The sequence below is a fragment of the Microcaecilia unicolor genome, chromosome 3 (genome assembly GCF_901765095.1).
Source record: "Microcaecilia unicolor chromosome 3, aMicUni1.1, whole genome shotgun sequence".
Classification (NCBI taxonomy): Eukaryota; Metazoa; Chordata; class Amphibia; order Gymnophiona; family Siphonopidae; genus Microcaecilia; species Microcaecilia unicolor.
Window position 1 is genome coordinate 178,779,810 of NC_044033.1, and position 13,865 is coordinate 178,793,674.

The following is a 13,865-nucleotide window of genomic DNA, read 5'->3' on the forward strand; positions in this document are numbered from 1 at the left end:
GGCATCCTTCTGACAGAAATATCCAGGCATGGTCGTCCTTCTCACAAACATCCACATTTTGGACGTCTTCAACTGAGGCATAAGGATGTCCTCAACTGCCGTTGCAGGGATGGAGGCATAGAAATATCCAGTGTACTTGAATGTAACTCACCTTGAGCTACTACTGAAAAAGGTGTGAGCAAAATCTAAATAAATAAATAGCGAAGGACGTCCTCAACTGCCGTCGCAGGGATGGAGGCATAGCGAAGGAGGTCCTTCACCCATACTCTTAAAAAAAAAAAGGACAAAAGTTTTTAAAGTTGTTTTTTTTCAGGGAAGGAGGTGGTTAGTGACCACTGGGGAAGTCAAGGGAGGTCATCCCCGATTCCCTCCGGTGGTCATCTGGTCATTTAGGGCACATTTTTGTGGCTTGGTCGTAAAAAAAAAAAAGGACCAAGTAAAGTCAGCCAAGTGTTCGTCAGGGACGTCCTTCTTTTTTCCATTATTGCTTGAGGACGCCCCTGTTAGGCACGCCCCAGTCCCGCCTTCGCTACGCCCCCGGGAACTTTGGTCGTCCCCGCGACGGGAAGCAGTTGGTGACGCCCAAAATCAGCTTTCGATTATGCTGATTTGGGCGACCCTGAGAGAAGGATGCCCGTCTTCCGATTTGTGTCGGAAGATGGGCGTCCTTCCCTTTCGAAAATAAACTAATCAATAGAAATAAAACAAAATAAAACATGGAAAAGAAAATAAGATGATACCTTTTTTTATTGGACATAACTTAATACATTTCTTGATTAGCTTTCGAAGGTTGCCCTTCTTCGTCAGATCAGAAATAAGCAAATGTGGTAGATGACAATATATATAAGTGAAACATCAAAACATAACAGTGACAGTCTACCAGGGTGGGGTTGGATAGGAACATCAAAGCATTTCAGTGACAATCTAACAGGATGTATTTACATTGGTGTGATATACAGGCCTCCTTCATAGTCAGAAAAAATGGACTCAGATTTAACCGAAAACATTCACAAGATAACTATGAAAGGGGAAGTACTATTGATAGGTGTTTTAATATGCTAGACGTTGATTGGGGCATCCCTGCTGCAGGGTCATCTAGAAGCAAGGGAATCTTGGATTTGCTATAGGAAGAATTGTTCCATCAGTCGATAATGGAACCCAAGTTGGATGGAGCTATTCTGGACCTGGTGCTTACAAACAAGGAGAATGTTTCTGATATTATGGTGGGTGATCATTTGGCATCTAGGGATCACCGAATGGTGTGGTTCAATATTAAGACACGATGAGAGGGCTTATTCAAGATTGAAGGTTCTAGACTTCAAAAGAACTTTGTCAAGATGGAGGAATACCTCAAGGAAGAGTTAGTTGGATGGGAACAGCAGAAGGAAGTAGAACAGCAGTAGGCAAAATTGAAAGGAGCTATTTTAAAGGCAACAAACCTTTATGTTAGAAAAATGCATAAAAGTAAGAGGAAAAGAAGGCTGTTTTGGTTCTCAAATATAGTAGCTGAAAAGACAGGCAAAAATATCTGGAAAAGTTAAGAGAAGTTGGAAAAGCTGCCAGGAAAGCAAAGTTGTAAATGAAAGAAAAGATAGCCAATATGGTAAAACTGATCTTTCTCAGGCTTTTCTTACTGAGAAAATAACTTGGAAATGATGAAAAGTAAGACGTAAGCCATGTAAAATTAAACTAGAAACTAAGAGAGAAAATAGAAACATTACAGCATACTTGGAAAAGATTCAAAGTGCAAGATCACCAAAAATGACATTAAGTGAAGAAAATCATTTGGCAGTAACAGAAAAGTAAAGAGATTGGGCATGCTGCACAGGAAAAGCAGTGCATGTCCAGAGAGGAAAATTGTTTTTGCAAAGCTCTGGAAGAAGTGGTCAGGTTTGACACCTTCAGGGCGACAGGGAATTGCTTGTCCTCAGGGAAGGTTATCAATAGAAATCAAACAAAATAAAACAAACCTTTGGAATACCAACACCTCAGGGAAGGGAAACTGCATGATCATCATGGCTGGTAGATGGCCAGCTACAGTAGAGTTTCTGGTTCCCTGCAATTCTGTGGGGAGCAGCAAATTCTGTGGCAGCTGCCAGGGTACTTCAGGAAACTAAGGACCCCCCCTGACTATACATATCCCTAGTTTAGGCTAGCTGTAAAGCTAGAGAAGAAAAATTTTGCATCAGCGCAGTTTATATTTCACAAAGCTCCTGTTGGTAACGTTAATTCCTTATTTTCAGAGGCACTTACGTTCTTCAAAAGCTTCTGGGGAGAGGGGAGGGGAGATCAAATGTTACCTTCTGCCTTACAGCCGTGATGAACCTTTATGAAGTTCTTTGAGCAAGAGCACACATGAGAGCCTTTGGTGTTGTTGCAGATCTGGGAGCAAGCACCGAACTTCAAACATTCATTTATGTCTACAAGAAAGGCAGAAAACAGAGTACTGACCCTACTGTCGATTAGCCAATCACCTCTCCTGCTGTCATCTCTCCCCAGTCATTAAATCCCAGCTCTTAACTGCCTTATTACTGCCTCCACTTGGACATCCCCCTCTGCTTTCTGAATCTCCTTGCAGACAAAAACATGAAGAGTAATTCTATCGTCCGGGAATCTGCATTTACATGTCCCTTGCACATGTAAATGTATAGAATACTAGCACTTAGGTGCAAAACTGTACACTTACACATTAAAGTGCCAGTGGGGCCACTATAATGGTGCACCTAACTTGCATAACAACCACAAAAAGTGGAAAGAACACAAAGGTCCCATAGGGCGGATAGAATCAAACAACAAGGAGGGAGAACTGGATCAGGCTCTTCAAGAGCACACTCAGGACGCCGAAATATAATTATGGATGTTTATTTAAGCTGACTTGACATGGAACCATGTTTCGGCAAATGCATGCCTGCCTCAGGAGGCTTGATACGTATACTTGATAATTATATTTATCGCTGATGATGCTTCTTGCGAAAACAGCATAAGCTGGTCTTCAGACAGAGAGTTGGTGAAAGAAATAATTGTTGAGTAGCATGTGAAATGCCGACATCGTGCTACTCAACAATTATTTCTTTTACCAACGGTCTTTCTAAAGACCAGCTCATGCTCTTTTCGCGAGAAGCATCATTAACGATTAATGTGATTATCAAGTATACGTATCAAGACTCCTGAGGCAGGCGTGCATTTGCCGAAACATGATTCCATGTCAAGTCAGCTTAAATAAACATCCATAATTTTATTCTGGCGTCCTGAGTCTGTTCTTGAAGAGCCTGATCCAGTTCCCACTCCTTGTTGCTTGGTTCTTTGCATCTAACTTGCATAGCAAATGCAAGGAAAGCGTGTACATGGGTGGGACTCCCACTCACATGCAAAACACTAAAGTTACACACGATGGGTGGTGCAACTGTGGACATGTGAATGAAAACACACCGATACTGGGTTATGCTAATATTCTGTACTGGAACCTGAGTGCCCAAGTGTCCTTATAGAGTAGGTTCCTTTTCCCAGAGATGGTCACATACAGAACTGAGGGCAGAAAGTAAAAAATAGCCTAAGACTCATGCTGATAACTGGGACTTATCCTTGGCAGTGAAGGCAGGAGTAACCTGGCAGACTGGGTGGGCCAATGGGTCTTTTTTTCTGCCACCTACTTCACTGCTATGTTATAGTCTGCGGTAGTGAAGGATTCCACAGTACTTACATAAGTACATAAGGTAGGAGGTGACCGCCACACTGGGAAAAGACCAAGGGTCCATCGAGTCCAGTATCCTGTCCACGACAGCGGCCAATCCAGGCCAAGGGCACCTGGCGAGCTTCCCAAACGTACAAACATTCTATACATATTATTCCTGGAATTGTGGATTTTTCCCTAGTCCATTTAGTAGTGGTTTATGGACTTGTTCTTTAGGAAACCGTCTAACCCCTTTTTAAACTCTGCTAAGCTAACCGCCTTCATCACGTTCTCCGGCAACGAATTCCAGAGTTTAATTATGCGTTGGGTGAAGAAAAGTTTTCTCCGATTTGTTTTAAATTTACTACACTATAGTTTCATCGCATGCCCCCTAGTCCTAGTATTTTTGGAAAGCGTGAACAGACGCTTCACATCCACCTGTTCCACTCCACTCATTATTTTATATACCTCTATCATGTCTCCCTCAGCCGTCTCTTCTCCAAGCTGAAAAGCCCTAGCCTCCTTAGTCTTTCTTCATAGGGAAGTCGTCCCATCCCCGATATCATTTTAGTCACCCTTCGCTGCACCTTTTCCAATTCTACTATATCTTTCTTGGGATGCAGCGCAAGAGATGTAATTTATAAACATATCGTACTCTACTTTTCACAGAATTTGGATGCAAAGCGCGTCCAACACGATCCCTACCTTTGCATGAGTTCTGCTCTTGAATCCTCTGGAAACCTTTTTTGCAGGTACAATAAACAGAGTTCTGAGATTCAGTGCACTTCGCCTCATCACCACACAGAGCCATATTAGACGCACAGCTTTGGATTTTCGGAACTGCAATACAAAATTACAATTACTTATCCATCTCTATCCCTACGTCTACAAATATATATGTTAGGGAATGACTTTCATTAGTGTATATTCAGTTCATCGGCACAGCTTAAAATGTTTAGTGCACTCTAAATCAATTGAACACTCGTTCATCCATGAATTAACACACACTGAGTAGATTAGCGCAAAAGACCAAACTGAAACGAACCAAAAGGTTTTCCCCTATGGACATCCATAATATATATATATATATATATATATATATATATATATATATATATATACACACACACACACACAGACGTGCGCATATCCACTCACCCACCCCAAGGGTGACAGAACTTATAGGAGAGTATTTTATTAAGCTTTTTCTGTAAAACCTGCCTTACACATGGCTAAAGAGATAGGTGCATGGAAAACTTTTGTCTGACCTACCAGTTGGTATTCCCAGGGATGTAGTTTAGGTGGAATGAAGGCAGAGCTGTGATGTTCATGCATATTTTATAAAATATTTGAGTATGCACAAAGGGACTAATTCAATAAAGAGCCACCTAGATTTGGGTGACAAGTATGCACAGAAATGCCAGTACTCTAGTCATTTCCATGCATATGTAAACACACATGTGGGTAAAGACTACAGTCTCTACAAAATACAACATCGCACAGGTATGGTACCCCGCTATTTTCATTAACTTCATTGGCTCCCTGTAAAGTTCTAGATTCGGTTTAAAATCCTTACAAGACTCTGCATAAGGGTACTCCGGATTATCTTACAAGCTTAACTGTATCTTATGTGCCACCTCATCTATTACGCCCAATCAATGATCCCAGACTGATCTACCAAGTCCCAATAGGGGCTAAGTTGGAATCAACAAGGCATAGTGCTTACTTCTTTCTTGCACCTAGCTTATGGAACAATCTGCCTCTTTCAGTTTGATCAGAGACATCTTATAAGCAATTTAGAGTCAGTCTAAAAACACATTTTTTCATATAGCTTTGGATGATGCGGGAATGCTGGGAGGGGCGCAGTGGTGGCGTTGCAATGAATGTCGACATGATTGTTGACAAAATGGTGTGAGAAAATGGGTTTTCAGGCCTGTCAATTGTAAATAAATAATTTCATGAAAATGTATTTCTTCTAATTGGCCAACAGATGGCACTTGTTTTCAGTTTTAAAGCTGTTGCAGAAAAGATTACTCTCTTTTCCAATTTAGCCTTGAGAAAAGGGGAACTTGCAGTACCATTGGCCAGATACTTTTTCAAAGGTTGATGCTCTGGGCTCTGATTGGTTCTGGACTTCAAATCTAGCCTGGAGGTACTGGATCTTTATTTGATCTCAGTGTGGGGGTACAGAGGAGAAACATCTCTGTCCTGAGCAGTGTTGCCAGGTGGGCGGTTTTACCGCCCAATTGGGCGGTTTTCCGCGACCCGCCGCGGGAAATTTTTGCCCGCGGCGGGTTGCGGTTTTTTGGGCTGGTTTTTGTGCTTCGGGCGGTTTTTTTAGGTGGCTTTTTCGGCCGCGGTGGGCGGGGTTAGTGACGTTTTTGGGCGGGGTTAGTGATGTGGGAGGCGGGGTTAGTGACGTGGGAGGCGTGGTTAGTGACGTGGGAGGCGGGGTTAGTGACGGGGGAGGCGGGGCCGATGACGGCGGGGGCGGGGGTGATGACGGCGGGGGCGGGGGTGATGACGCGGGGGCGGGGGTGTCAGGGGCGGGGTTTGAGTTTGGGCGGGTTTTGGGCTGGATTTTGGGCTCCTTTAGGCTGGAAAAATATTTTCCACCTGGCAACCCTGGTCCTGAGATTCTGTTCAAAGCTTGTTAAGTTCCTGAACTCCCCAGGTGCTACCCAGGTAGTAACAAGTTTTAGGTAACCAAAACAAGGATCAACATTAAAGCTGTTGTTGTTTGCTGTACTTTTCCATCTTGTTTTTCAAATGTTCACTGTTCAAATTTGTCATGATAATAAATCAATTCATTTATTAGCCCTGGACTGACTAAGAATCCTTGTTTGTGTTTTTGTGTGCTTTCTAGAAACTTTGGGACCCCTGGAGTGTGGGCCAAGTGTCCTAGAAATCACTGGGGAATATCTTGATAGAAATGATAAGTAGTAGTAGGGTAACCCCAGGCAGATGCTAGGCATTTCATGACAAATGAATTCTATCTTTCTGATATAATTGTGTCTATCCTGTTTTTATTGGAGTTTTTATTCTAGCTTCTGATTTCTAAGTATGTACGTCACCTCGATTTGGCCTTGGCCAAGATAGGCAATTCATCAAGTTTTAAATAAACATAAATGACAATAGTCCAGACATGTGCTATTCTGTGAGCACATGCCTGTTCATATGGGTGGGACACACAATTGCTTTCACAATCTAGATGTGAGCATGCACCTCCCATCTCTATGACCTAATTGCTCAGGCCTAAGACCATCCATGTGTATCTGAGCTGTTACTTTTCTGCTCTTTATTACATTATCTCCATAGAGTACATGCCCACATTCATACCTTTCTTCAGAGCATGGGCATTTGCATGCCACTGAAGCTGGATCTGAAAGCCTATTTTATAAAAGCACATAGTTGCCTGCATGCCTTTGTAACATTTATGGATTTCTTATATAGGTGTGCTCTAATAAAATTACTCCCATAATGATGCAAACAGGGCCAGTAATAACAGGCTGCCTAACTTTGCAGCAAGCATGTGCCTAAGTTGCATCAGCTTTAAAAGAGAAAGTACAAACCTACTTTCCTTTTGGAAATTACCTCCACTGGCTACTTAGAATGCACAAATTTGACAATCTTTACATGCATGCTTTTGAAAATTCTAACGAATGGGTGTTAAGTCCACACCCTGCTCCAAGAAGCACCTGTGGTCATTGCGGGGTAGCCTGCCGAGACAGCAAAATGGCCTTACTCACATACGTTACCAGCACGTGTTCCAGATAATTCTATAAGAAGCTACTTCCACACACATAAACCCCTGCTTCATACATGTAAATGGCTTTCAAAAACTGCCTCTACAATGGCACTAGGTCAGTGATTCCCAACCCAATCCTCGGTACATTCCTAGCCATTCAGGATACCCACAATGAATATGAATAAGAGAGATTTGCATGCAGTGGAGGCAATGCATGCAAATCTCTCTTATTCATATTCATTGTGGGTATCCTGAAAACCTGACTGGTTGGGAGTGTCCCAAAGACTGGGCTGAGGACCCTGATCTAAGGAAACATTTATGGAAAGGGTGATGGATGTGTGGAACAGCCTCCCAGCAGAGTTACTGGAGATAAGGATTGTAACTTAATTCAGGTACGTACAAAAGATCTCTGAAGGAGAGGAAAGGATTTTAGAGCTTAGTATTTGGTATGGAAGGGTAAACTACATGGACTATCTTCCATCATTTTCTCTGTTATAGGTTTCTATGTTCTACGATAATTGACCACTAGGCAATACAGAAAGCGCTATAGGCTGCTCGGGTTCTCTTGTTTAGAACAGAGTAAAGAGCAGGTAGACAAGTGAGAAGCCCAGAATTAAGTATATAACTCCAACAGTCTGCCAGTCAGACCATATGCCTGCAGCCACTGACTTTCTGAGCACTGCTTTTCATCCGAGCCATCTCCGCAGTCATCGAAGAAGTCACAGCGCTTGCTGAAGGGGATGCACTCCTTGTTCTGGCACTCAAACTCGCTCTTCTCAGGATCACATCTCTTGCCCTTTCCAGCTGACGTCTCTGTTGGTAGGTAGGAAACTCAGTGGTCAGATGAAGACACAGCAAAAACCTTTAACAAAGACCAGCTCAGTATTACAAAGTACTTGCTCAGAGGGCAGCATTCCAGCTGCTGGGGCCTAAAGCAGGTCTATGCGCTTAGCCATTGCCAACCCAGTCCTCAGGGCACACCTAGCCCCATCAGGTTTTCAGGATATCCACAATGAATATGCATGAGATAGATTTGCATGGAATGCCTCAATTACATTCAAATCTAACTCATGAATATTCATTGTGGATATCCTGAAAATCTGATAGGACTAGGTCTGCCCTGAGGACTAGGTTGGGAATGGCTGACTTATCTGGATAGTACCACTGACATTCGTGACTGCCCCAGCACCGTACAGATTGGGGGGGGGGGGGGGGGGGGCGGCAATTCTATAACTGGGTGCCTCAATACTGCATGGGGAGAACCCATTCTATAAAGTAGGGGGTGTCCAACCTCAGCCCTTGAGGGCTGCAATCCAGTCAGGATTCAGGATATGCAATGACACTGTGATACCCCAGATGAGGGTTGTGGGGTGGCCCTGTGAATAACACAGCCAGACAGATATATAAATGTGAAATAAATGGTTTATTTAGCTGAGCCTTGAGACCTGTTACTTCACAGCAGGGGCGTAGCTAGGTGAAGCCACGGGGGCATGGGCCCCCACAGATTTAGCCCTGGCCCCCCTACTTTCACCCCCCCCCCCCCGCCGCCAACCCTCCCCCGCCATCAAGTACCTTTGCTGGCGGGGGTCCCCAACCCCCGCCAGCTGAAGTCCTCTTCAGCGCTGGTCTCCGGCACGTTGCTAATCTGGATTTTGAGGGTTTTTTTGCAACTACATTCAAAGCAGTTTACATATATTCAGGTACTTATTTTGTACCAGGGGCAATGGAGGGTTAAGTGACTTGCCCAGAGTCACAAGGAGCTGCAGTGGGAATTGAACTCAGTTCCCCAGGATCAAAGTCCACTACACTAACCACTAGGCTACTCCTCCACTTAGGCACCTCTGTTGGCACTTGTGTGTAAGTGCTGGTATTCTGTATATGGAAGTACACAAAGGTTGGGGGGGGGGTGTTGAATAATTGCACAGTTATAGAATTTCTACTAGGGTGCTCGGGTGGTACATGGGCAGTGCCAGAAATTATCCACATAGTGGTAATATGGAGACGGCTATCCAGATAACTTTAGGAGAGCACAAAGTTCTCCTAAAGTTACCCAGACAGCCATCTGGACAGTGGTCTCAATGTCACCATGATCCGGACAGCAGCAGTGCTCTCCGTTCTATCTATTCACTGCCAGCAACTGTCCAGGTACCAGTGCTGAAGACTCAGATTATATTTAAATGCCGTGGCTGGTATTTAAAAAAAAAAATGACAGCTGTGGTATTTAAATACTGACCCGGCCATTTACAGTCTCCAAATGTTCTGGCACCTGATGCAGAATTGCACAGGCTTTTGAGATTAAGCCAGGTACGAGACCAAAACAATGAGCAAACATATCAACGTGCTTATTCCAACTGTGAAGCAGCACTCAGGAGCCCAAAGCAGGAGCTCTGCAGAGTTAAATGAACAGAGCCGGTTACAGTGGAAGCTACATTACATTCCCAGGCTGCCTGAACTCTGCTACTTACCGCAGTGCTCCTCATCGGTGCCATCTCCGCAGTTATCGACCCCGTCACACTGACGCCCAATCCACAAACACACCCGGTCATTCCTGCATCTGAACTGTCTGTTGGGAGGACACTGGAATTTCACTGTACACAGATGAAAATGTAAAGAACAAAGAAAAAGTACATCAGTGCACAATGTCTGGCCACCGAGGCAGAGCGCTGGCAGTACGGAGGTAGCTTTTTAGCGGGCTGTACAAACCACAGTGTTTAACACATCTGTTTCACAATGAGAAAAATCAAGGATAAAACAGTGGGAGAAAATATACTGCTGGGCATAATATACACAGTCCTTCATGCTGAAATCTGGTCCATTCCCCTGCCCCCCCCCCCCCCCCCCACCTCAAGTTGTAATCCTAGTTTGCTACTTGTATACTGTTTTGACCAGAAAGCTTGCTCCTGCTCCATGTTTTCTGTTGAGAACTCTCTATATGTTTATTGGCTGATTGAGATACCACCTTTCGTAAAATCAGCCTATAATACGTGGCTTTAAAACTGCACAATCACAAGATGGTGGGTCAAGACTGTACATCTATCTGATCAATTACTGAAGAATAAAGAGTTTTCAGAAGCTTGGACTTCACTTTTTGTCCAATTCTTCTTGGCTCATTTTACTTCCACTTCTTTTGGCTTTTGAAGTCAGAATGATTGAATATTTTAACACCCAACAGAAAGGACTTAACAAGGATCTGGGGTTCCTAGCCCATTATAAACCATAAAGCTGTATTTCTCTGTTGATCACCCCACCCCTCACCTATCCACACCCATCCTGTTAGAATATCAATGATATGCTTTGATGTCCCCATGCATACCTCCTACCCACCCCCATCCTCCCACCCTGTCAGACTGTCATAGTAATGCTTGAATGTTTTCACTTATATACACTGTCAGCTAGCACATTTGCTTATTTCCGATCTGATGAAGAAGGGCAACCTTCGAAAGCTAATCAAGAAATGTATTAAGTTATGTCCAATAAAAAAGGTATCATCTTATTTTCTTTTCCATGTTTTATTTTGTTTGATTTCTATTGATAACCTTTGGCTTTCTTGTAACTCTATGAGGAGCCACTTAGATTTAGGTGGCAAGTACGAATGAACAAGCCAGTATTCTAAGTTACCTACGGGCTTATGTAGCACAAATTGTACATAAATGTCAATCATCTGGCTACATGCTATTCTATAATACACGCCAATCTCAGGGATTTTGGGGGTGGGGGAGTTATCAACATGGGTTACTATTAAGATGGGTTATTGGCAGACTGGGTTAGGGAAGATAAGAATAGCCATATTGGGTCAGACCAATGATCCATCTAGCCCAGTATCGTGCTTCCAATAGCGGCCAATCCAGGTCACAAGTACCTGGCAGGAACCCAAATAGTACCAACATTCCATACTACCAATTCCAGGACAAGTAGTGACTTCTCCCATGTCCATCTCAATAACAGACTATGGACTTTTCCTCCGGGAACTTGTCCAAACCTTTTTTTAAACCCAAATACTTATCTTCACAATATAGGGTCATTAACATTGATGCGGGCTCCTGGGATTATGCTTCACTCTCTGAACAGCAGGAATGGGGAGTGGAGGGAGGCAGGGGTTCTATAGAAACACTGTTAGAGGGGATGGGTAGTGGAATCTTAGTAATATACTGAAGAACTGCAGTATGTCATTTGATTATTGACACCTATGATAATGTTGAATATTAAAATCAAAAATAAAGTTTTGAAAAAAAAAGGGTTATTTTACAACAAATCATGCTATTTTGGCAGAGGGTCCCATTATAACCTGTGGTACAATAACCCATCTTTACACATTTACTTTCCTAAACTAGGCACAAGCATTGACACCAGCTCTAAGTAAGTTCTTGCACACAAAAAACATTCACCCGCACTTGGCCAGTTATGGTAGAGTTCTGTAAAGAAAAGTAGGCCCTGGAACAGGTTACTTCCTGTTCCGGGGCAGAGGGAGCAGGGAGCTAGTGGCAGTCGACCTAGGATCGCCACTGACTCCATTTTATAGAACTGCATGTAGCTGGAATACTGACATTTATTCGCACATATGCACACACATGTACATATATGCTGGTACTGTGGTCTCCTTGAGTCTAGTCTTTCCAGCCCTAGTCCTTGGTCAGTGGCGATGCATCTAGGATCCTGCTAGAACCCGGAACAATGGACCCTAAATCCAGTCACTTCATGAAGACTGGGTCTCTGCCTCCCCTCCCCACCCCACAGGGGCTCTATGACCACAACCTCTGAAGCATCCCCTGCCAACTCAAGGACCAGACGACGGGATGCTGCAATCACATCCAGCTCCTTCTTCATGGCAAAAGCAGCAATACCATTGAGTCATCAGGCCAGGCCAGAGCACTTTTATTAAACAGGAAACCATCCCATGAAGCTTTCAGCTCCAGCAAGGCAACAGAATTCAACCATGGCATCTGAGTCCCCAAAGCCAGATCCATATCAGATGCTGGGTAAAATATCTTCCTTCCTGGCACCATCGTGCCAGTGTTTAAAAGGATGTTATCTCCAGAAAAAAATGAAACCAACTTACAACACATTTCAGGGTTTTCATCTGAATTGTCTCCACAGTCATCTTCCCCATCACACTTCCATGCCAGCGGTTTACAGAGGGTGTTGTTACACTGAAACTCATCCAAGGGACATGTCCGTACTGCTGAAAAAAATAAATATTTCATCCTCTGCACAATATATCAGCTCCTATGCTTTTCCTGCATGACACCACTTTTACAGAGTTACTACAAAATCCTAACACTCAATTCAAAGTGAGGCAATGCCCTGGGCTGGCTTACACATTAAGCAGGCTAGGCAGGTTGCCTAGGATGCAGGCTACTGGGGGCAGCAAGGAACAGCAGCAAGGTCAGCAAAACAGATCCTGACTGCCACACATTAAGTTAATAAACCATCAGCTCATTTTTGTCTGTACATTTTTGTGTACACATCAAATCCTGTTTTTCACTTTGGCTTTGTTTCTTTTTGCATTTCAGGATTCTTTTTTCATTTTTTTTAATGATCTGGTTCCACTTGTGTCTGCACCTCTGAAAGGTCCTGACTAGCTGGTTTTCAGCTTTGTTCCCAGGGCTGTGGTGCAGGGAACCGGAGCGGAAGGGGCAGCAACAGAAGAGTTTTCAGTGTTTGCTGCATATTTCTATTTCTGATGTGTGGCCCTTTATTCTGTAACTTGCGAGATCCTGTGTTCTGCATGTGTTAACCTCAGGTTTGCTGCTAATACAAAGTTTTCTGCGCAAGAATCTGTAGTTGTCTAACTAGCTGTGTTTTCACAATAAACGAGTTAAACACATTTGTTTAAAATAATTTATAGGCTGTCTTACTTTTTCTTTTGGAACATTCAATTTTTATTGAGCACAGGAAAGAAATAAAACTGACACATCAAAAAAAAAAAAAAAAAAAAAAAAAGGTCATTCCAAACCCATTAACTTCCCCCTCCCCCTATATCAGTTAAGATCCCATAAGCCCTATCCATAGAACCCTCCCTCCCTCCCATTTCCATATACACAAGAGAAAGATTTCTGGTATGGAACACTTACCAATTGAAAATTACAAATCTCAGATAGGCCAAGCCCCCCTACTGGGAAACTTCAAATTCCAAAAGGGTACAAATGTTAGTGAAACCATAGGAGCCAACTTTTCGTAATTATTGGGGGTGCTAAGACCAATGGAAATAACCCCTCCCTTGACACATACAAGGAAGTTTCTCAATATTGGGGGTCAGAGTAGGCTCCTATGAGTGAAACCAGTTCTGTTACTTCCCCCTCCACAATACACAGTCTACCCATGGTAACCTAGGCCAGCAAGCTCCCCTATTGACATCATGTCCTGGACGGGCCTCCCCATAAACTAATCACCTTTTACCTGAGTACTTCTTTTCACCCCCCACCCCTCCCCAAACCTCGTTTACGAGCG

The 13,865-nt window shown here is 43.5% G+C and overlaps 1 protein-coding gene across 1 annotated transcript in view; it reads right to left on the reverse strand.

Moving 5' to 3' along the window:
• The window catches only part of LRP1 (LDL receptor related protein 1), a 612,781-nt gene that overhangs the window by 45,322 nt on the left and 553,594 nt on the right, over window positions 1-13,865 (reverse strand). The window contains exons 71-75 of the mRNA XM_030196646.1: window positions 12,475-12,594; window positions 9,884-10,006; window positions 8,088-8,231; window positions 4,376-4,510; window positions 2,301-2,420 (exon numbers count right to left, since the gene is read on the reverse strand). Of these exons, the coding sequence (XP_030052506.1) occupies window positions 2,301-2,420; window positions 4,376-4,510; window positions 8,088-8,231; window positions 9,884-10,006; window positions 12,475-12,594 (642 nt within the window). The remainder of the gene's footprint in view (window positions 1-2,300; window positions 2,421-4,375; window positions 4,511-8,087; window positions 8,232-9,883; window positions 10,007-12,474; window positions 12,595-13,865) is intronic.